This window comes from Neoarius graeffei, chromosome 26 (assembly GCF_027579695.1).
Source record: "Neoarius graeffei isolate fNeoGra1 chromosome 26, fNeoGra1.pri, whole genome shotgun sequence".
In the NCBI taxonomy this organism is placed as follows: Eukaryota; Metazoa; Chordata; class Actinopteri; order Siluriformes; family Ariidae; genus Neoarius; species Neoarius graeffei.
Genome location: NC_083594.1, coordinates 44293105 through 44317612, shown reverse-complemented (window position 1 = coordinate 44317612; position 24508 = coordinate 44293105). Strand labels below are relative to the sequence as shown.

General features: G+C 41.7%; 1 protein-coding gene across 2 annotated transcripts in view; it reads left to right on the top strand.

Moving 5' to 3' along the window:
- The window catches only part of acap3b (ArfGAP with coiled-coil, ankyrin repeat and PH domains 3b), a 108172-nt gene that overhangs the window by 31227 nt on the left and 52437 nt on the right, over positions 1-24508 (top strand). For both annotated transcript variants that reach the window (XM_060910170.1, XM_060910169.1), the window contains exons 2-4: positions 14201-14258; positions 18503-18619; positions 20490-20543. In XM_060910170.1, the coding sequence (XP_060766153.1) occupies positions 14201-14258; positions 18503-18619; positions 20490-20543 (229 nt within the window). The remainder of the gene's footprint in view (positions 1-14200; positions 14259-18502; positions 18620-20489; positions 20544-24508) is intronic.

The window sequence follows — 24508 nt, the reverse complement described above, 5'->3', positions numbered from 1 at the left end:
TTCAGCAATATCGTTTACAGCCCTTGAAGGTTCTCATGGATGAGAGATGGGTATAGGAACTAGGATGGAAGGATGGATTTTGTTCAAGACAGGGGAAATGTTTTGCAAGTCTTACCTCTTTTTTTGTTTTTTCCCCATTGTAGGATTCAAGAAAAGTAAAAAAAAAAAAACCACCACGCTCGCCATAATAATCTTGTGCCTTTTTTTTTTTAAATTTTTTTTAAATATATATATTATACACCCCCACTGAAGGAGGTGGGGTATGCTGGTTTACCTCTGTCCATCTGTATCTCCGTATTTCCGTCCATCCAAAACACCCTTTTTCTCAGCAACCACAAATCATAACCGCTTGGGGTTCTATACCGTTTATACCATTTTCAGGTCTGTCGCACATCGACTTCCTGTTTACTGACTGAATGTATTTACGAAACATATAGTGTGGATTTACAAATTTTTCGTAACACTTTTCTCAGCAGCAGAGCAGCTACAAATCACAACTGCTTAATATTTGGTACTGAGCTTCAGCTTGGGGCTCGATACCGTGTATACCATTTTCAGGTCTGTCGCACATCGACTTCTGAATGTATTTATGAAACACACAGGGTGGATTTTGACGCTATTTCAAGAAGCAAAATGCTATTTCAAAATGACAGTTTACCAGGATGCTATTTGAAATCCCTGTGGAGAGACACTGCTCTTTACTTACTCGTTTCAGGGTTAATTATTTGTTGAGGTCAACATTCCTAATAAGTGTCCTATTCCTTCGATTGCTTGCATTCTGATATAAGTGAGAGCGGGGGGGGGGATACATAAATGAGCAGTAGCTCACAGTTGATTGTTGTTGTTTCTCATCCTCCATCTTCATGCCATCAGAGATGAATGACAAACACAGTAACATTTCTTCTCTTAACTCTGGATCTGCATACATGTCAACCTTTGGTCAATCAAACCTGTATAACCAACCTCCAAAATCCGTATTTCCCTTATAAAATCCTTCTAAGATGCAAATTAAAATAATTTACCTAAAATTTGAATGATAATTAACAATGATGTATCCAAGTTACTTTTTATTCAATATTAATAACAATAAACCTTCAGAATGAATACAAAGCTCCAATGTTTGACAAAAACACAAAGTGTCACTCTAATGTTCTGAATTGTACTCCATGACAGCTTTTTTAGCAGTCTGCACCAATACCTCACTAGGCTGCATGTCACAGCAAGTGTCTGTGTTGATCTTGCCGGAGTGCGCATTCAGAATCTTTTCAGTCGCTAGTGAAAGTCGTTCAGGTGGAAATACGTGTTTCAAACAAAATGTTACTTCCCGGTTGGCGGGATTCTCGCAATGCGGTGTGCGCATGATCAAAAGTGGAATGAAGTCTCGCTACCACAAGATAATGCGCGATTTCATAAGACTCTTTACTGGCTGTCTGTGCTTTCTGTGGTGTACAGTACATTTGTAAATATTATGCGCTCTTTTATCATCGTGGGAATTGATTATAGCTCTAAATAAATATTGAAGTTTTTTTAAAGAATCCGTATAACTTTATTTGTACGCCCGTATACTACGTTTATTGAATCAAATCCGTATAAAATACGGACATTCCGTATAGGTTGACATGTATGGATCTGGTTTGGACCTAGTGGTGATTGATGGATGGTAGATCAATTTTTCACCCTTTATGCTTTATGGTATCACACTTCACTGCAGTGTGAGCGTAACAGCTGTTCTGGTTTCTCACCACTGGACCATATAGCCTGCTGTGGTTAGCATGCTGTAATTTGCTTGCAATCCAAAAAAGCAGGGAGACTTCCAGCCTCTTGCTGAGGAGCATGGGTCAGATCCTTGCCATTATCTCATGACGCAGGTTTCTGGCTGTGAAATCAGAAGAAGTGACACTAATTGACGTGAGCTTTGATGTCAACCTCAGATGGAGGGCTATGTCACAGAATAATACTGTCTTTTTGACAGAAGTAACCAAGCTCAATTAGAACTGTGTTTCTGAGAATAATAAATACAATTTTGACAGTGAATGGTTTTCATTCATTCATTCATTCATTCATTCATTCATTCATCTTCAAGCGCTTTATCCAGATCACAATGGGTCTGGTGCCTATGCCAGGAACACTGGGCACTAGACAGGAGTCCATTGCATGGCAGATGAATTACATGGAGAAAAATGTTTTATGTATACCAACCTGGTTGGAAAGTAATGCCCGACAGTGATGACTCTATTGTTTTTCTTTAATCTTAATGATTTACTTTTCATGGTACGTCTTCATTCTTGAAGTGATGTCCACAAGTAATAAAACATTTAGAGGAAATGATGGACATTTCGGAACAAATGTGTTCCATGTGAGGCGGTGTGCAGCCTGTTTTCTCTATGAAACATGTGTGTACACACACACACACACACACACACACAAATCAGCGAATAATCTTCTTTGGACAAGTCTTTGGCTAACTTTTTTCTGTTTCCTCCAATCACATGATTTTTATTTATTTTTTTTATTGCAAGGGAATAAAAGAACCACATGTCTGATCGCCGGCCAGTTGGCAGGAAGTGGGCACTGTTCACTCCACCCGGCCTGAGTAACTCTAGAGGAACCAATGGTGATTACATTTTTACAAATATAATTCTCTGATTCGGCTTTGTTCCTGTAACACTGGGACGAAGCAGCGCATCAGTGGGAAAAGACACACTTGGATATCTGTATCAAAAAGACCGAACGGCTGCTTGGCTTTTAAATTAAATAGTTAAGAAGTTTAAACTTGTACATGCCAGTAAACACCTCCATATTGCTAATTTTGCTGGATCTATTCTTTCCTTTCCTCGTTTAAATGTTGTTTTTGTGCCCAGAAATAGATGGTGATGTGGGGGGTGAGACATTTAAAATATGCAGAGGCAGTGGTATTTTTGAATACACTTTGGTCCAAAAGCACATGTGCAAAGACCAAATACTATTTTCAGACCTTCAAGTGAAGACTTGAAAGTCTGGCTCTCTACTTCCTATAAATATGATATTTTCCCCAAAATATTAACACTCAGAGATCTATGCATTTTTGATACCTAATACAATGCTAATATGCTGCTTTATATAATTTTTAGTAGGTACATGCAGGGCTGTGCGATTATTGTAATCCTATCCAAGTGTGTCAGGTGATCTGTATAAAAAATAAGTTAAATGAAATATTAAAAGTTCTGAATGGGCGACATGGTGTAATGGTTCGCACTGTCTGCTCACAGCAAGAAGGTTCTGGGTTCAAGCCCAGTGGCTGATGGGGGGCCTTTCTGTGTGGCGTTTGCATGTTCTCCCCATGTGGGTTTCTGCCGGGTGCTCCGGTTTCCCCGACAATCCAAAGACATGCAGGTTAGGCTAATTGGTGGCTCTAAATTGACCGTGGGTGTGAATGGCTGTCTATGTGTCAGCCCTGTGATGACCTGGCGACTTATCCAGGGTGTACCCCGCCTCTCGCCCATAGTCAGCTGGGATCAGCTCCAGCTTGCCCGTGACCCTGCACAAGATAATCGGTTACAGATAATGGCTGGATTGTGAATGGCCCACTACTTCGAATGTGATGTATATGGAGGGGTCAAATTTACAGTAGTTTTCAACTCCCTCGTCAAACTGAAAAGGTGATCAAAGTCGCAGGTATGTTCATGCTCATGACAGTTTAAAGTCTCGTAATAATTCCTAAATGATTTAATATGAAAGACGTGATCTTTCATGCCCCTCAGACCTCTGATGGTTCAAATACAACTGACTGGATTATTTGAACGAACGACTCTGTGCAGTTGAGGAACAACAGCTAATGCATGGGACATCATAAAATTAAAAGAAGCAATCAAACAGCTAATAAAACCTATAGAGTCACACATGCAAATGACATTCACACGAGACCAGAGGACGTAATTGTTACGTCAGCTTCCTGGTTATTTTCGAACACTAAAATCTCATCTCATCTGTAGCCGCTCTATCCTTCTACAGGGTCACAGGCAAGCTGGAGCCTATCCCAGCTGACTACGGGCGAAAGGCGGGGTACACCCTGGACAAGTCGCCAGGTCATCACAGGGCTGACACATAGACACAGACAACCATTCACACTCACATTCACACCTACGGTCAATTTAGAGTCACCAGTTAACCTAACCTGCATGTCTTTGGACTGTGGGGGAAACCGGAGCACCCGGAGGAAACCCACGGGGAGAACATGCAAACTCCGCACAGAAAGGCCCTCGCCGGCCGCGGGGCTCGAACCCGGACCTTCTTGCTGTGAGGCGACAGCGCTAACCACTACGCCACCGTGCAGCCCGAACACTAAAATATAGAATGGAAATCTGTAGGTGAATGTAATAGTATGTCATTACTGTGAGCTGCTGACCCACGCTCGGCTTTTATAGGACCGCGAGGAGTTTTTGATTGGAAATTACAGCATCGTGCTATAAAACCCTGGTAGGCAGCATTCGGATCGAAGACACTCCCTCATAGCAACACAACAACATATAAATACACAAGTGTAAACACTCATTCATTACCCGCTCGTTCTCTGTTATTCCTTCTCAAACAAACACTTAACCATACCTCTTTAATTGATTTATTATAACCCCAACATTTTTTTTTTTTTTTAACAACCCTGATCCTCTTTACCACACCACAGCGATGATCTTATGTCTCATTTGTGTGGTCTTATGTTTAGTTTTTGTCTATAAACACGTCAGACACCATCTTGACAATAGCGCTATGAGTGGTCACAACTGAATGGTAAATCCTACAATACAAAGCCTGGATTGAAAATGCTGGAAGTATATTGTCTCTTTGCTGACTGGCTATACCAGTCAGTCTTCTCTCCCTAAACAAGTTTGTATTGCCTACTGGAAAAAAAGAGATCCTCTGTTGTCTGTCGTTTTCTTTTTTAGATAAAGGGACTCACTTTTGTTTTGCCTGCTCATAAAGAGAGGCCTGTAAAGGGCAGACACATGTGAATATAGATTGATGTTCAGCAAAATGCTCAGCCCTCTCCCTGAAGGCTCCAGTCATCAGGCGGATGAAATCAGCTGCTGTTTTAGCCAATTGAGGTCGTTTACTAACAGCCCGGGCTTTGTCAGCGTTCCAGCGGCTGCTCGGATGCACGAGCGTGCGGAGACAACACGGCATTTTAACCACGTGCAGGTGTTCCGCCTTCATCCAGTGCATCGTCCCAGTATTCCCAGTATGGAGGATGTATAGGAAATGTGTAGCTGGCATCGGAACAATGAAATTCTGGGTGGACTCAAAGGTCAGCTCTTGCTTGGGGCAGGGCTGATAAACAGTGCATGTGTGTGTTCGGTTTAAAAAAGGTCAAGGACGTTGAGCCAAATTAATTAAGTGGAAAGAGGAGGGGATTAGTTATGGAGTCTTTCCAGAAGAGAAATTACAAAAGCATGATTTGAGCTCAGAGTAAATTGTTTGCTTTAAATGCAAAATGTTGTTTTTTTTCTAAAGGGCGTTCAGATATTTTGCATCCATCTCACTGGGTTAGCATTGAGAATGGATACGCACATGAACACTTTTTTTTTTTTTTTTTCTTTCCCCCCCTTCTTTCCATCTAACAGCCTGTAAAAACATGCGAGACAGGGCCACCAACAAACTTGCAATAAAGAAGACAGAAAGCCCTTTTGGGAACCTTAAAAATAAACAATGGCCAAAACAGCACAGCAGGGAAGTAGGAGACTTTTTAGTGACCACTTGCTATTTCATTTCTTCGCATTTAAAAAAATAAACAAAATAAATACAAAGATGGAAAGAAAAGTTACTGATTTGTAAGAGGTAACTATCAATAGGTGAATTTTTCTCCCCCCGCCCCCCCATAGTGTTTAATGGTGAAAGATGAAGCAAATTCTTGAAATTACAATAAAATGTTAAATGAGCCAAAGAAAATTTGACTTTTTTTTTTTATAACGGTTGTCACAGAGCATTGAGTTCAGTGTACAGTTCTTGAAACTAAGGGGCTTAAAGCAAAGGATACTGTCAAAAACCTTGGTGTCCTTATTGACAGCGAACTTTAACTTCAACAGTCATATGAAAGTGGTAAAAAAGTCTGCATTCTATCACCTAAAAAACATTTCTAAACTCAGGGGTCTCATGTCAAAACATGATCTAGAAAAACGTATTCATGCTTTCATCTCCAGTAGGGTTGATTACTGCAATAGCCTTTTCACAGGTCTTCCAAAAAAGACCATCAAAGAGCTTCAACTAATCCAAAATGCAGCAGCAAGGGTTCTTACAAGAACAAAAAGGGTAGTCCATATCACTCCAATCCTAAAGTCTCTGCACTGGCTCCCAGTGAGCTATAGGCCAAGTTTACATTAGACCGTATCTGTCTCGTTTTCTTCGCGGATGCACTGTCCGTTTACGTTAAAATGCCGGGAAACGGGAATCCGCCAGGGTCCACGTATTCAATCCAGATCGTGTCAGCTCCGGTGCTGTGTAAACATTGAGAATACGCGGATATGCTGTGCTGAGCTCTAGCTGGCGTCGTCATTGGACAACGTCACTGTGACATCCACCTTCCTGATTTGCTGGCGTTGGTCATGTGACGCGACTGCTGAAAAACGGCGTGGACTTCCGCCTTGTATCACCTTTCATTAAAGAGTATAAAAGTATGAAAATACTGCAAATACTGATGCAAATACTGCCCATTGTGTAGTTATGATTGTCTTTAGGCTTGCCATCCTTCCACTTGCAAGTGGTAAGTGATATGCGCTGGGATCACACACACAGCGGCTCAGTCCCGAATCACTGCTCGTGCGCTATACTCGCGCGCTCTGTGAGCTGCGCAGGGCCGGAGTGCGCACCCTCCAGAAGGCACTCGCTGTTCAGGGCGGAGTGATTTGGAGCGCAGGATGCCTGCGGAGCCGAGCGTATCCGTGTATTGGTGTTGCTGTGTGCACGCGAATCGTTTTAAAAACGTTAATCTGATGATCCACTGATACGGTCTAATGTAAACCCCACCATAGAATTGACTTTAAGGCATTACTTCTTCTATTTAAAACATTAAATGGGATGGGACCCAGCTACCTACTGGATATGTTTCAATTATATGCACCAACTAGGTCTCTAAGATCACAAGAGAAAAGCTTGCTAGTAATACCAGCTGTCAAAACGAAGTGTGGTGAAGCAGCCTTTAGTTGCTATGCTGCTAAGCTTTGGAACCAACTTCCAGATGATATCAAAAATGCTCCTACTGTTGTTAGTTTTAAATCCAGGCTCAAGACAAAGCTGTTTTCAGATGCTTTCACTTGATTAATTTTTACCTAAAGTGTAATTAATTTCCTTTAATATAATTTCTTTTAATTTTGATTTTAATGATTTTACTTTTTACTTTAATTCTTTGTTACTGTTCTTATGCTTTTATTTTTTATGAAGCACATTGAATTGCCTGTGTGTATGAAATGCGCTATACAAATAAACTTGCCTTACAATTTTGTCTTAGCTTCTTTATTTATTTTTTTTAATTTGACTTTGAGGCAGGGCGGCACGGTGGTGTAGTGGTTAGCGCTGTCGCCTCACAGCAAGAAGGTCCGGGTTCGAGCCCCGTGCCCGGCGAGGGCCTTTCTGTGCAGAGTTTGCATGTTCTCCCCGTGTCCGCGTGGGTTTCCTCCGGGTGCTCCGGTTTCCCCCACAGTCCAAAGACATGCAGGTTAGGTTAACTGGTGACTCTAAATTGACCGTAGGTGTGAATGTGAGTGTGAATGGTTGTCTGTGTCTATGTGTCAGCCCTGTGATGACCTGGCGACTTGTCCAGGGTGTACCCCGCCTTTCGCCCGTAGTCAGCTGGGATAGGCTCCAGCTTGCCTGCGACCCTGTAGAACAGGATAAAGCGGCTACAGATAATGAGATGAGAAGACTTTGAGGCAGCGTTGTCTTTCTGCATTTTCTTCCACTTGTATCAGAATCAGATTTTTTTTTTTCTTCACCAACCATGATATTAACTATGCTGTGAACTCCAGAATCCTTGGTATTATTGTATTCATCATCGTTAAATCATACTTGTCTTGGATTTAAATACTAAATTTGTGCCATATTTGTTGTCACTCCTAAAACTCATGAAAAATTTCCAATTATCATTATTAATTGCTCTCAGTCCCCAGAAACTGATGCTTTTAACAGTTTTTGTGGCACAAATAAGGCGCACATATAACATTCTTTTCTTTTGTCATCCATCAACATATAAACAGGACCCACCTTTAAAAAAAAAAAAAGTCATGAATACAAAAAATGGCAGAAAAAGTTAAAACATTGCATAATCATACTATGCTATATGGGGTGCCAATATATACAGTACTATGCAAAAGTCTTAGGCATATGTAAAGAAATGGTGTAGACCAAAAATGGCTTAAAAAGTAAGGAAATGAAATGATTCAACATAAAAAAAAAAATACTATAAAGGGTAAGCAGTAAGCCGTAATAAATGAAAAAAGTCTATGTTTGGTGTGAGACGACCCTTTGCTTTAAAAAAAAAAAAAAATAGTAGTCTCAGGTACAGTGAGTGCAATTTTATGCGGAAATGAGCTGTCGGTTTTACTGAGCATCGTACAGAACCAGCCACAGTTCTTCTGGACACTTGGACTGTCATACTTGCGTCTTCATTTTGCACCAAAACCCAGTAGCCTTCATTGTTTTCTTTTTTTATAATCTGAAAAGTGCTCTCTTATGCTGCTCAGATACAAATTTTTTTTTTTTTCCCTGTAACATTTAATTTTGTAGTGGAAAATTAATGAATGTTTGGAACTCAAATATTTTTGTACTGACTCAATAATGTCTCGTCTCATCTCATCTCGTTATCTCTAGCCGCTTTATCCTGTTCTACAGGGTCGCAGGCAAGCTGGAGCCTATCCCAGCTGACTACGGGCAAAAGGCGGGGTACACCCTGGACAAGTCGCCAGGTCATCACAGGGCTGACACATAGACACAGACAACCATTCACATTCACACCTACGGTCAATTTAGAGTCCCCAGTTAACCTAACCTGCATGTCTTTGGACTGTGGGGGAAACTGGAGCACCCGGAGGAAACCCACGGGGAGAACATGCAAACTCCGCACAGAAAGGCCCTCGCCGGCCACGGGGCTCGAACCTGGACCTTCTTGCTGTGAGGCGACAGCGCTAACCACTACAACACCATGCCACCCACTCGATAATGTAGAAGTCATAAAATAGAAATCTATACCAAAGCTTCTATGGGGGAAAAAATCGGGGGCCTGAGACATGTGTGTGTTTGAAACCAGTCATTTACAAAAATTAAATGCATACCTTTAGAAAAATGAAAGAATATTACTTATGGTAACGTGTTAGTTTTTAAAATAAAGATCATTTTAATTTTTTGCCAATAATTCTGAAGACATTTTGTAATGCTCAGATACATGATACGGTTATGGTGTTAGCCCATACCACCATACCTGGAGGTCAATTCAAATCCTAAATATTATATTTAAAATCAAACACAAGCATGTAATGTTGGATTAATGTTCAGGCCACTCCCATTTTCTCTATTTATATTGGTGCAGATAAATAATGTTACTGTGGGTTTCATTTTTATTCTATCTGTTGTAGCTTTATGGACTCCGAAGTGTCTGATTCAGCTGCTTTGAACCAAAACAACAGCTTTGGCCTGAGGTGAGCTGGAAAAGCCCCATGTGGTCAAGACTCCATGGGGCTAAGAATAGCTCTCGGAAGGCCAAGGGCCTGTACAGCGCTGCTGAAGCAGGGATGTAATCCTGAGACCCTTCGCCCATGCCATCATTATTCTCAGACAGACTTTAACGTGTGCCTTTAACATTCTAATAATGGTATCGGTATCATCTTTGCATTACAGCAGGTCATAATTGTGAAATATGATCAGTATGGTTCAAACAACAGCTGGTGCAGATCAATGTGGTGTAACTGAGTTCCCATATGGTAGACAGTGCGATCAGATTTCATCCGACCTGTCATGATGATGATAACATTGTATTTGTTAGATATATGTAGTTGGGTGTTGTTTTTTTACTGAAAGGGTTTGAATAGATCTCAGCATGGCATTTCGAGAACCAGGGAGGTCTTTTTTTTTTTTTTTTTTTCCCGCTCAGCTGTCTGCGGTATAGTCAGGTGAAAATCATGAGAATGCGACATACATGCAGCCTTGTCTCAAAACTGACGAGTCGTATTGCTTTCCAAGCTGCTTTTCCCTTTTTCGTTCTCAGCTGTCTTGGGCGTCAAAGCTAAACCCGCAAAGGCCACGACCATTAAATCCCACTTGAGCTAGGAGTGAGGGCATTATTATTTATTTATTTATTTATTTATTTATTTATTTATTTTCCCCCAGTACAGCAACGTATTATTATAATTTTAGACTAGATTTAGCCCAGATCATGCAGGATTTGATTCGGGAATTGGGGGGGGAAAAAAAAGTAATACCACACCTCCTGGAAGTGCTGCTCTGGACAGAACTATCTGTGCTCACCGTGTCCCCAGAGTCGTCCTTGCATGGAAGGAATTCATGACTTTATGTACGGGTATTATATTCCATAGACTTCCACCAGTCAGGTTTCCTCTGAAGGTCGAAGTTGAATCTTGAGTCTTGACTTTTGTATAATGAGTACATGCTGTGTGCATAATTGGTGCACTTTGGAGGAAAGGGCCCCTGCCATAACCTTTGTACCCCACAGTGCAGTTATGCATAGCTTAAATGCACACAATAGGCAATTAAACTGTGCTTAAATGGAATTAATGCTGCATGGTGTGCTATATAATTCATGCAGCCTGAAAGAAAATTTCTTTTTTTCAGTAGGGGATTTAGTTCTAGAATACTGTGCATAAACTGAAAATAATAAGGTACACAGTGAAGCTGGGGAGAATTAATGGAGTACTGATTGGTCATGATTCTATAAGAGCATTCAGCAGGAAGGATATTCCCACTACAGCATGGCCTTCAGGGTTGCCATCCTAACTGACCCCTGAGTGCATATCATATGTTCCTTCTTTTTGTATGGGTGTCCATATTTAAGGTTAATGAAGGGGTACGTCTTTGAGTCATGAAGGCTGCGACTTCACTTTATCTGAAGAAAGAGCTGTAGAGATTACATCCGAGGATGTCGCCACCATTTGCGGCTTTGTATTAAAAATGTGAAATGAGTGAAAGTGGTCACTGTTACTGCTGACTTTAAAATAGGCACAACATAGTCTATGTGAATCAATCAAATCAAGAGCTTCAGTTAATGTTCACTTCACTTCAAACATCAGAATGGGAAAAATTGTGATCACTGTGGCATGGGTGTTGGTGCCAGATTTACTGGTTTGAGTATTTCAGAAACTACTGATCTCCTGGGGTTTTCACACACAACAGTCTCTCGAGTTGACACAGAATGGTGCGAAAAACAAAAAAACCATTTACTTGAGTGAGCGACAGTTCTGTGGGTAGAAACGTCTTGTTGATGAGAGAGGTCAGAGGAAAATTGCCAGATTGGTTCGAGCTTTTTTTGTTAGGAAGGCTATAGCAACTCATAACTCTTTACAACCATGGTGAGCAGAAAAGCATCTCAGCATGCAACAGCAGAAGACCACTTTGGGTTCCACTCCTGCCAACCAAGAACAGGAATCTTAGAATCAAGAACAAGTTCCTATTAAAGGGGCCGGTGAGTGTACATTTCAACAGAAATGATCTTAATCAGAGGCAGCACGGTGGTGTAGTGGTTAGCACGGTCACCTCACAGCAGGAAGGTTCTGGGTTCGAGCCTAGTGGCTGACGGGAGCTTTTCTGTGTGGAGTTTGCATGTTCTCCTCGTGTCTACGTGGGTTTTCTCCGAGTGCTCCGGTTTCCCCAACAGTTCAAAGACATGCAGGTTAGGCTAATTGGTGGTTCTAAATTGACCGTAGGTGTGAATAGTCGTGTGTCTATGTGTCAGCCCTGTGATGATCTGGTGACTTGTCCAGGGTGTACCCCACCTTTCGCCCATAGTCCGCTGGGATAGGCTCCAGCTTGGCTGCAACCCTGCACAGGATAAGTGATTACAGATAATGGATGGATGATCTTAACCATAGTAACCAGCATTTTGCTGGGTGCCAATATAACTTTATCCTTTAGGCCAATGTTATCCCAGCAAGACTGATTAGACTTTCAGTTACTTTTCAATCCAATGTACCAACACTGGCCCAGCCATTCTACTGGATTGACTTTGCCAGGGTTGCTTGATATATAGGTTTGAGAAGCAACCTTGGGCCCAAAAGGATGTTGATTTCAGTTCCTTGGACCAGCTGGGAAAATGTGAGGGGAGTTGAGTGAATGAACGGTACTTTCTTTCCTCTTCCTCGTATCATGGCTGAAGCGCCCTTGAGCAAGGCACCTAACCCCCAACTGCTCCCTGGGTGGTGTAGCATAGCTGCCCACTACTCTGGGTATGTGTGCGCGCTCATTGCTTACTTGTGTGTTCACTGCTTCAGATGGGTTAAATGCAGAGAAAGAATTCCGCTATGCTTGAGTGTACATGTGGCAAATAAAGGCTGCTGCTGCTTCTTCTATCCAATGAGCTCCAACTGCCCTGAACATCTACTGATCTTAATTATGTTTTGCTGCATGCTTACAGTGGGAAGCTACTGAGTCATACTTTATTCATGTGGTGATGTTTTGTGTTTGGTCGCTACTGAAAGCTGAGGAATTTAGTTGACCCTGGCAGTCAGATACACAGCCTGGAATCTGAGTTGAGCTTTTTTTTTCCCGTAACAAACAGTTTCTGTAGTTTTATATAGAATGCTTAATGTTATGTGCTCAGAGTTCTGAGTTAAGCTTTCAGTAATGGAGATATAAACAGGACGAAATGAGCAGGGGAAACTGGGTTGCATTTGTGAAGCAAGCGATGCATTATATTTCATGCATGGCACCACTGGGACTAATAGCTGTATAGAGATCTTGCAGTCACGTGACCGGAAAGTGCACAACCGCCATCTTGTCGGTCAAAAACACAGCTGAATACTGCTGCACTCGTGTACAGAATGGATCAATTTCAACCGACGGACTACACGGCTCATTTTTCTAATGAACAGATAACTAGATATATGTCTAAAATAAACGATCTACAGATTAGTGACCCTTATGGCTTACCGGACGGAGTTTTCACGACCGGATTTTGAACTGCCAGCGGAATACCCGGACGTGTATAATTACCTTCATTAACTTTCCCTCGCTGTTCAGTGGTGAAGCACTGCGTGCTTATAAATCTCTGGACAGTTATCTTTACAGAAATTCAGGATTTGTCAGCGACTCAGATGTGGCATCTTGTAAACAAGAATCCTCATTGGATGGGTAAGTCACTTAAGTATTGAGTATAGCACTGACCAGCCGATTATAGAATAAGGTAATTCCAAATCGTCCGTGTTGTTTACATGGATCTGGCGTTGGAGAGATAGAGGCTTGGCAGTGGAGGTTTGAGTGGCTGTGTTCTGAGCTTAGTCAACAGGCCGGCTCTGCAGCCTCGCTTTTGCTTCCGCTCCCGGCGCGGCCTCCTTCGCTTTGCTTCCGATAACAATCCACGGAGACCCCGCTGGTCTCGCTGTTTCGTCCGGAATTTTTTTTTTTTTTCCTCGTCCGGAATGTTGTGCATGCGATGGAAATCGCTACAAACCGTCATTTTCTGCTGGAAACCCATGCCCAGTAAGTCCATACGGTTGTAGTGGATATTGAAGTCCGGTACAGACGAACAACACGCAAAAATACACACAAAAAACATAAACGTGCACAGGTAGGGAGAGCTTGTAGCCGCAGCTGTTGTAGTAGAATTGTATATAGTAGGGTTTTCCAGAAGAAAAGGTAGAAGTAAAAGCAGAAGTAGAACCAGAAGTAGAAGTAGAAGGCGGAATATGGCATTTGACCAACACGATGGCATCTGTCACAATCTGGATCGGCTGTGACGTCACATGCAAGTGCTCCATAGCACGAATTATATAACTTCACTGTATATGAATTGTAGGAGGTACAAGGCTTATTTACATCCTTCTCTTCTCGCAAGCAACCATATGGTGAGAGACTCAATATGACTCTCATCATTATTTGTTATTATTTGAAGATTTTCACTGCTAAACTATGGTCATGGTGAATTAAACAGGGCCTCATAGGGCTACAGATGTTTTTCTCTTTCATGATGATGCCTAACAAGAATGTGCGTGTTTTTTCTTTTTTGTCCTTCCAGAGCGAACATCGATGAGGTGGAGACAGATGTGGTCGACATCGAGAGCAAACTCGACAAGGCACGTGAGATCACAGCAGCAATGCATTCGGTCATATGCGTTGGCTTTTGATATTAACACACCATGCAAACTTGATGTTCATTTATCTCCGAACATATTGGAGCTTTTTGAAGTGCAAGGAAATGAAAAACATGACTGAGTGTGATTATCAGATTTGTAAAGGAACCGATTCATGCAGGACTGAAAATGTTAAATCCTTGCTCAGATTGTGACAGCTTAGCGAGGATCAGAAGCGAGACGGGTTAGGAATAGCAGTGTGCTTGGGGTTTTCAGCATAGGCTGCTTTCCACAGTGTAAATCCTGATTATGCAAATCTATGCCTAATTGACTGGCCATGAACGGAAAGGTGTAAATATTATTTACCCCATCCTATTTCTATTTTCCTTCCTTCTCTTTGTCTCTTCAGCATTCTGCTGCTGACACATCTACAAGCACACATACATGTGCGTCATGTCGTATACGCTCCAGTTTCCCACTAACATGATTAGAGCGACTCTGCAGCAGCTTGAAGTTCATTTTGTATCGTAAAGAGACAGGGCCATACTGAAAGCTTTCTACTCTCCTGCGTCCATGTTATTAATTTATAGGGTTATAAGAAGGAGTGTATCGGGATTGCACACAGTGACATCAGTGTAATTCGTTTTGCTTCACAGTGTCCTTGGTAAGAAAGATTTATGGGCAAAGTAATTGCATTAGGATGCTGTGAGCTAATCGAAGTGCTCACTTTTTCATGAAAACGCCCTAAAAATAGAAGCCAGAGACAGGGTGGCAGATACAGGTGGCCTGATCTTGGCTTTCTAACTTGTTGAACTGCAAATTATATCAGAAAACACACAGAACCAATATGGTTGTTATTCCAAATAGCGCACAGTCCAGCCAATGATTCATTTCTACAACCAAGTGGAACCAAGTGGAACTCCTGCTTCATTAGAATAATAATAAACTAGACTGCATTTCCGCAGAGAATATGCAGTGTGTTTGCTGAGCTGTAGCAGAACATAAGCTAGCATGCCAACATGTTAACAACTAGCATGCTAACATGTTAAAAGCTAGCATGTTAACATCTCATCTCATTATCTCTAGCCGCTTTATCCTGTTCTACAGGGTCGCAGGCAAGCTGGAGCCTATCCCAGCTGACTACGGGCGAAATGCGGGGTACACCCTGGACAAGTCGCCAGGTCATCACAGGGCTGACACATAGACACAGACAACCATTCACATTCACATCTACGGTCAATTTAGTCACCAGTTAACCTAACCTGCATGTCTTTGGACTGTGGGGGAAACCGGAGCACCCGGAGGAAACCCACGCGGACACAGGGAGAACATGCAAACTCCGCACAGAAAGGCCCTCGCCGGCCACGGGGCTCGAACCCGGACCTTCTTGCTGTGAGGCGACAGCGCTAACCACTACACCACCGTGCCGCCTGCATTCTAACATGTTAATGATTAACATGCTATTTGTTAAAGTTCTAACACTTTAAGGCTAATATGCTGACAGCTATCATGTTAACAGGCTAACATGCTAATGGCTAGTATGTTAACTTTTAGCATGCTAACACACTGAGGGTGACATGCTAACATGCTCAGGCGAACTCGCTAACAGCAAACATGCGAACTCTGCATGCTACCATGCTAATCCTAACATGTTAACAGCTCTCATGATAACATGCTAATGGTGAACATGCGAACAACTCGCGAGCTAACAGCAGGCATGATATCGTAATGGGTAACATGCTAACAGCTAGCATGGTAACACGTGAATGCTTATATGCTAATTGCTATCGTGTGTGCGTGTAAGTATTCCTAATAAAGTGGCCATTGAGTTGACGTTGATTTGCTGTCAAAGTCTCAAATGAGCAGATCCTTGCCAAATGCATCATCACCTATGGGGGAAGGGAGGAATGACTCAGTCAGGCTTCCATTGATTAGCGGCAAAATGGAGAAAAAATGGACGGATGAAAGGCAAAACAAAGACAAGTGCGGGTCAGAACCGATATCGTGTGTGATGGTGATTTGGCCTGAGGTGTGTGGTGAAGTGTTACTGAGCAAAACTCCATTCATTTGAATGGGGCCAAAAATCAATGGAAGCCTATGGAGGTAAAAAGAAATGTGTGAAAACCAAGGAAAAGACGAGTGCAGGCCTCAGATGAGGGGATGGATCTGTGCAAGGACTTGGCCTGAGGCATCAAGTGAAGTTTCTTGAAGTTTGGTCTCTTGGTTAAAAAAAATTGTGGAGAGTGCAAGTTTTTCTCCTGAAACACCATTCATTTTCAATGGGGCCAAAAAAATCAATGCAAGCCTATGGAGGAAAAAGGGATGAGCAAAAAGAAAGGAAAAATGTGAGTGCGGGTCAGAACCGATTGCATGTATGTGTCGGGGGAGTTGGCCTGAAGTATCACATGAGGTTTGGTGCATCTGCGATGGAGCGTGTCCGAGTAGGACGATTCGATTCATGAGCCCTATTCATTCTCTATGGGGGGAAAAAACAAAAGAAAAATGACAAGAACAAGGGAATGGGCGCGTTGATCCAAAAGCTGTATACAAGCACACTACACCACTTCGGGCCAGACGTCTCAGAGTTGGAACGGTGTCTCTATCTCGAACGCCCCAGGAGGAGTAGTGGATCCAAGAAACGTGTCGGAATAAGGCAGAATACGTAAACTTAAGAAGAACAATAGTGTGCTTGCCACAGCGGCCAAAGGCTGCTGTGTGCTTGAGCAAGCACACTAATAATAAAGGAATTAAAAACATGTCGTGGAAAATAATCAGTGACGGCATGACGTGATGTGGCCCGAAGTTGATTATTTTCCAATAGCAGCACATCCTGTAGTGTTTTATTCATCTGATACCACAGCAATTTGTAATGCATTATTTTAAGTTTTTTAATGAGTAAAGTATGACGCGTTGTACGTTCTAGCTATTTATAGTTACATTTAATGTTGTGGAACATCCATGCCATGAAACAAGTTAGATCCTCTTATAACTTGCATTATAGCAGCTATAATGTTTTGACAGCTTTAGAAAATTTGGAGACATGAAGATATGCATTACAGAGAAGGGGAACGAAAGTCAGTCGCAACAAGACGACTTTCACATGTGCGTGAATGAGGGTGAGGACAGTGGAACGGTACAGCTACAAGGAATCGAGGCGGTCAAAGCAGATGAGTTCAAACATCTGGGGTTATCTGGACAAAGTAATGGCGAGTGCGGAAGAGAAATGAAGGAGAGTGCAGGCAGGTTGGAATGGATGGAGGAGACGGTCAGGAGTGACTTGTGACAGAAGGTTGCCAGCAAGAGTGAAAGCGAGACTGTAGAAGACAGTAGTAAGAGCAGCGATGTTGGATGGTTTGGAGACGGTGGCACTGACAAGACAGGAGGCCGAACTGGAGGTAGCAGAGCTGAAGATGCTGAGATTTTCATTGGGAGTGACAAAGTTGGACAGGAATAGAAACGAGTATATTAGAGAGACAGGACATGTAGGACGGCTTGGAGACAAAGTGAGAGAGGTGAGATGGAGATGGTTTGGACCTCTACAGAGGAGAGATCCAGGGTATGTTGGGAAAAGAATGTTGGAGTTGCCAGGTAGAAGGAAAAGAGGAAAAGCAAAGATGAGATTTATGGATGTGGTGAAGGAGGACATGAGAATGGTTGGTGTGACAGAAAAAGATACGGAGGACATGAGATGGAGGGACATTATCTGCTGTGGCGACCCCTAGAAGCTGAAAGAAGAATAAGAATGTTATGACAGCTTTCTGTATTGAAGTTAATATGACAAAAAAAAAAAGGTGCTTGTCATGTTCTTGCAAAATCCTCCACCATGAAGACAGTCTTCTGTCAAAAAAAAAAAAACGTAACCTCTGACTGGTACAAAGTATTGACTCTGGAGACTCCTTCCAATAAATAGTTTATTTGGTTAAAAATAAAAACGTATTATTACAACAGTATAATTTAATTGGCCACCTTCTGCCGTTGGCGTAACCTGTGTGTGAGGGTGTTTGTATGAACAGCCCTTCCTGGTGTGCGTGTGTGTGTGTGTTAACCCACACTGTGGGCTAGCACCTAATCAGCATTGACTGGTTTGTGTTTATGTGCGTGCTTGCACATGCTGTGAGGTGATAATTGCAGGGTGATCCAGGAGCAAACACATTTAGGAATGCTATAATTTCAGTGTCAACCCTAATTCTCCTTCCTGTTTAAACCTCATGACGTCAGGCGTCTCTCTCTTTCATTTTCTCCATCAGCTGGTGAAGCTGTGCAGCGGGATGATCGAAGCTGGCCGGGCGTACACCAATGCTAATAAACTCCTTATCAATGGCATTCGAGACCTGTCGCACCACTGCAAGGAGGAAATGATCTCCGTAAGTTATGCATTCGTTCACGATGATCCCAAAACTGGAACAGATGTGTATATATACAGTGCCCTCCACAATTATTGGCACCCCTCGTTAAGATATGTTCTTAGACTTCTAATAAATTCATTTTAAAAAAAAAAAAGTAATCTAGGACTACAATGCAAAAAAAGAGAAAAATCCAGCCTTTAATTCAGGTGCATTTATTCAGTGGGGAAAAAAAATCCCACATTAAGAAATAATTCTTTTACATGAAATCATGTGTGCCGCAATCATTGGCACCCCTGATGTTAATACTTTTGTACAATTCCCTTTTGCCAACGTGACAGCACTTAATTTTCTCCTATAACATTTCACAAGATGGGAGAATACAGAGAGAGAGGGATATTCGACCATTCCTCTTTGGACAATTTAGAGAGATTGTGCAGAGTCCTGGGTCCTCTCCTATGCACTCTACTCTTCAGCTCACCCCACAGGTTTTCAATTGGGTTGAGGTCTGGGGACTGAGATGGCCATGGGAGGAGCTTGATTGTGTCTGGTGAACCATTTTTGTGTAGATTTGGCCACATGTTTAGGGTCATTATTTTGCTGAAAGACCCAGTGACGACCCATCTTCAGCTTTCGGGCAGAGGCCACCACATTTTGATTTAAAATGTCCTGGTGTTTCAAAGAGTTCATGATGCCATGCACCCTAACAAGGTTCCCGGGGCCTTTGGAAGAGAAACAGGCCCACAGCATCACCGATCCTCCCCGATCCTCCCCCATACTTCACAGTGCGCATGAGGTGCTTTTCCGCATACTCATCTTTTGTGATGTATTAGAGTGTTTGTTGCCAAAAAGCTCTATCTTGGTCTCGTCTGACCAAAGCGCACGGTCCCAGTTGAAGTCCCAGTACCGCTGAGCAAACTCCAGACGTTTACGTTTATGCTTGTAAGTGAGAAAAGGCTTTTTCTGTGCATGCCTCCCAAACAGCTTATTGGCATGTAGATAGCGTCTGATGGTTGTTATGGAGACTTTGTGACCCTAAGATGCTACTCTTTGATGCAATTCTCTAACAGTGAGCTTTGGAGAACTTTTTACTTCTCTTACCATCCTCCTCACTGTGCGTGGTGGCAAGATAAACTTGCATCCTCGTCCAGGCTTGTTTGCCACTGTTCCAGTTGTTTTAAACTTCTTGATGATTCCTCTGACGGTAGATACGGGCCGGTGTAGGCGAGCGGCTATTTTCTTGTAGCCGTTGCCTGACTTATGAAGGTCGACACACATCTGCCTTACTTGAATGGTGTGTTCTCTTGTCTTTCCCATGCTGAAGAGAATACATGCTGATAAGAGAAATAGGCCTCTGTGTCACATCATATTTATACCCCCAGGGAAACAGGATGTGATGAATTACTAATTAAAGGTTCCTAGATACTCTGATCAACTTTATAAACTACAGTAGAAATGACAGAAATGCTTCAATTACATTTATTTTCTAGGAATTGTTATGGGTGCCAATAATTGTGGAACAGGTGATTTTATGAAAAATAATTATTTCTTAGTCAGGGATTTTTTTTTTAATTCACTTGAGTTAAGGGTTACAATTTTCAGTGTGAGATTATGCTTCTGCAATAAAAATTGAATTTATTTTAAGGCTTTTAACACATCTTAACCAGGGGTGCCAATAATTGTGGAGGGCGCTGTAGGAGCACTATAAACTAGTAGTGATGACATCTAACAACACCTGTTAAGTGTTATAGAGAATAGTTTTAGCTCGCTACTATAACCGTGTACATCCTGTTCGCTAATAAAATGATCTAAACTGTCTCGTGCTGAGAGGCTGTAATGGCAGGTTGTATAATATTGTATTGTATCGTATCGATTTGTGTGTGCTTTGCAGGAGTTTCTGGAGAAATGTGGCGAGAGCCTTCAGGAAATTGTCAACTACCACATGGTGAGTCATCAGAGCTCTATTTCCTTGGTTGCCACAATGCATGTACATGCATCCTTAATAAAAAATATGCTTATACACGTGTCCAATATGTTCCTATTCAAACGGTATAATAGTCCATCGTTTCCTGAGAGGCGAGCATGTCTCTTGGGTACTTTTACTGTGAAACCATGTTGCTTGCGCTGAAATTTAACCCCTGAAAAGCTTGATTTCTTTACATGCAGTGTTTCACATCACATCTGCCTGATGGGTTCCACATGCTTTGCTTTTATGCTGATATAGCATTAGTTACTATATGCAGTGTGCCTTAGACTGGTTTAAAGGAATGACTCAGCAACTTATCTTACCCAAAAGGAGGTTTTTTAAAAAAATAATTATGACTTTTGCACATAAACAGCTCCAGGTTCTGAGCTCAGATTACCGTCTGCGTGTAGTTTCACACGTTCTCTCTGTGTCCATATGGGTTTCATCCGGGTTTTCTGGCTTCTTCCCACCTCCCAAAATATGGCAGCATGTGAATTGTTAAATTGCTCCTTGTGTGTGTGTGTGTGTGTGTGTGTGTTTGTTATCATGCAATGGACAGGCGTCCCATCCAGGGTGTATTCCCACCTCACAAATCCAGTATTCCTGGGATAAGTGTTTATTGAAGAGGAATGAAAGTAGGGGTAGTCTGTATTTTATTAATTCAGGTTCAAAGTGGAACTATTTCCAGCTTTCCAGTATAATTTTTTCTTCCAGCTTTGAGAGACCGTGCCTAGGGAATGGAATAATACCAAACTGCACTATAATAAAAGTGATTCCGGATGTCCCAGTGTAAGACAAACGTCCGATCTTTTGTGTGAGATAAATGTCCATTACATTCCATTTCACTACCAAACAACGATACAGCAAGCACCAAGCATGACTACTGATTAATAACGTAGGAATAGAAGGAAATTTGCATGCATTTGATTATTTTAAAGTGCATATCCTGGACCAAATTTTTTTTTTCATATGAAAGTACAGTATGTCCCTTTACACACTCATCCAGAAGAGTAATTTTGCACAAGGCCATCTGTCTACAGCAGAATAAAATAAAATAAAATGTGTCTGGAAAAATCCCAAGGGAGTCTGGAGCCAGATTCGTGACGTTACCTGCAGAAGCGCCAGCAAGGCTGCGAGAGCTTGCATGGTTTCAGTGCACAGCCTGTGTAGACCAAGCGCTCCCGTTTCTCTCATTGTCCGTTTTTTTGGAAAACGATGAGTACTAATCCCATCAAGATTGGTGTTGCTACACCCTCCTACGATACATCTGTTAACCATTTTAATAATTACGCGATAACGTTGAAGAAATTTGCAGAAAACCACCAGGTCGTTTTCTCATAAACAAACCAGCGCTGGCGTAGGATTCAGAAGGAGGCGTCCCACACGTGACGTCACGAAAATCACTCACTACGTTTACATGCACATAGAGAGAATCGAATTTCTGCCGTTGCTCGACTGAAATCGAAGTTCAAAATGCCATGTATACACCTTAATTCGGCTGAAATTGAACCGAACTTGATTTCTCGGAATCGAGCTACACGACCTAGTTTATGCGATTTTCTGCCGAGCTACTTTCTGCATGTATACCCTATCGAGCTAGTTGTCGAGCTACTTCCGGAAGTGACGAGTGACGAGACCACAAGCGGGAAACACAACAGCCTCGGTCGGCATGACAACGAATCATGACAACGGCATGAATCTTTTCTTTTTGTGGCATTGTTTGCACTGTTAAAATTTAGCTCACTTAGTGTATCACCAAATACATCTGTACAGCTGTTGCATAGCTGTGAATTGTGTACATAAACAAGTCATTGTATTTGTGTGTGTGTATGTGTGTGTGTGTATATATATATATATATATATATATATATATATATATATATATATATATATATATATATATATATATATATATTATATGTATGTATGTATATATATATGTATATATATATGTGTATATATATATGTATGTGTATGTATGTATGTCCAACATCTGAAGAATGTCAATAAAAACAAAACAGTTGAACTTTGTGTGTTTATTAAGACATAAGTTAAATTGTAAGCAAAAAAATATATATTTTTTTTTGTAAGCAAAAAATGGACTTTAGAAAAATATTATTGTGCAAAATAAGTTGTCTTACAAAACAGTGGTCTGCGCCGGACAGTTTGTAGCCATACAGTCTGTTAGAGCAAGCCTAACAGCTTGAACACGGAACTGCTAGTGTTGCCAGATTGGGGGTTTTAAGTGCATTTTAGCGGATTTGAACATGTTTCGGGCTGGAAAACGTCAGCATTATCTGGCAACACTATAGCTCTTCATGACGACAACCGGAAGTGTACCAACACGATGGGGCGTGTAGCGCCACGTGTGGCTCGGGTGCACAATGCACCTTGCACAATAGCCCGATTTCACTTGTGCATGTAGGATTGGATTTCTCTGGCACCCCTGCTGGGACCCTTTGCTCGATTACCGACAGTAGCTCGATTTGGACGTGCATGTAAACGTAGTGAATGTTTCCCGGGAAATCCAAATGCCAAGTTTTTTCAGAGGCGGACCAATTCGCCTCAAATAGCTTGATTTTCAACTGGATTTTTCTGGTATTGTGCAAGGTAAAAAAACAATTGTACAAAACGTGACAGATATTTGACCAAAGTTTAATGTAAAATAGGAAAATTACACTGACGTTGCTCCTGAATTTACCTGTGATATGTACTTTAAGGTAGCTTTTGACTAGATTTGGTGAACCAGAGTGAACTTAGTCGGTAGAATCCACTCCATTTCTGTTTTTTTTTTTTGTTTTTTTTTTTTTTTTCAATAAATCATGAAAACCAATCTGTAAATTTAAGGTCAGATTTGTCTCACTGAAGCTGGTCCTCGATAACGATGAAAGGCTACCTTTTACCCAGAATGCATTTGTGATAACTAAGAGAGAACTGTTCCAAAAAGGTATTATTTCATCTTTTTGGATACATTTTCAATAAATCATGATTTCCTCCTTTGTAACCAGTCACGGTGTATCTTGATGAAAGTGATAGAAAGGTAATGGATTATATTTCATTTATTTCAGCAGTTTATCAAGCTTTAATGTGTATGACGAGCTTGAGTGAAAGTCTCACGGAGGAAAGCCGTGACTCCTTTAATCTGGAGGAGAGATATAGGATATATTGCTGACGCAGAGAAAATACTTTTCCTGTTTTTGAGCGCTGATATAATTGGAAACACAAACCAAAAGAGAGAGAGAATTAAAATAGAGGAGGAACACAGAGGAAGCGGTTGTACATAGGTTTTAAATAACTTAGGAGGCTACTTTAGCTTCTTTTTTTGGGGGGAGGTGTCTAATTTTTCCTTTGAATCCATTGAGAGCTTCATTGTTTCTTAAATGTCCCCAAATCATTTAATATCACTAATTAGGCTTCCTTTGCTTTGTTTAAGTACCTGTAGCACAGTAGAGCTAACTGGCTTTCTGGAGCAGAGGAAATTCCTTGGTCAGGGTATAAAGGGCCTGTGGCTTTTTAATTGTCAGCCCAAAAACTGCTGATCCTTTCCTACAAGTCTCGCACCATATTTTCCTGTGAGATTTTGCCACCATTGTGTTGTTTTTATGGAGCAAGTTTATTCCTGTGATAAATTGTTTTGTGGAGATGCGGTGGAGACGGTGCATTCCTGGGGCTGAGCATGTAGGCGTGATGTTTTCAGGTCATAGCCTTATGAGAATGTGTAACGTGTTTATAGAGTCCCAGTCCTTTGATTTTTCACTAGAGTCCAGATGATGATGACAGCTGTGTGGATTTTCTGCCTCAGCTCACTGCTTTTTGTCTAAGTGCTATTTGTGCTATTGCATTACAAAATGATTGATGGCTATTCTTAACCCTGTTCACCATCTCCTTTCTATTTACCGACCTTAGAAGACACTCCTGAGCGAAAGGCCATCAGTTTAATTCAC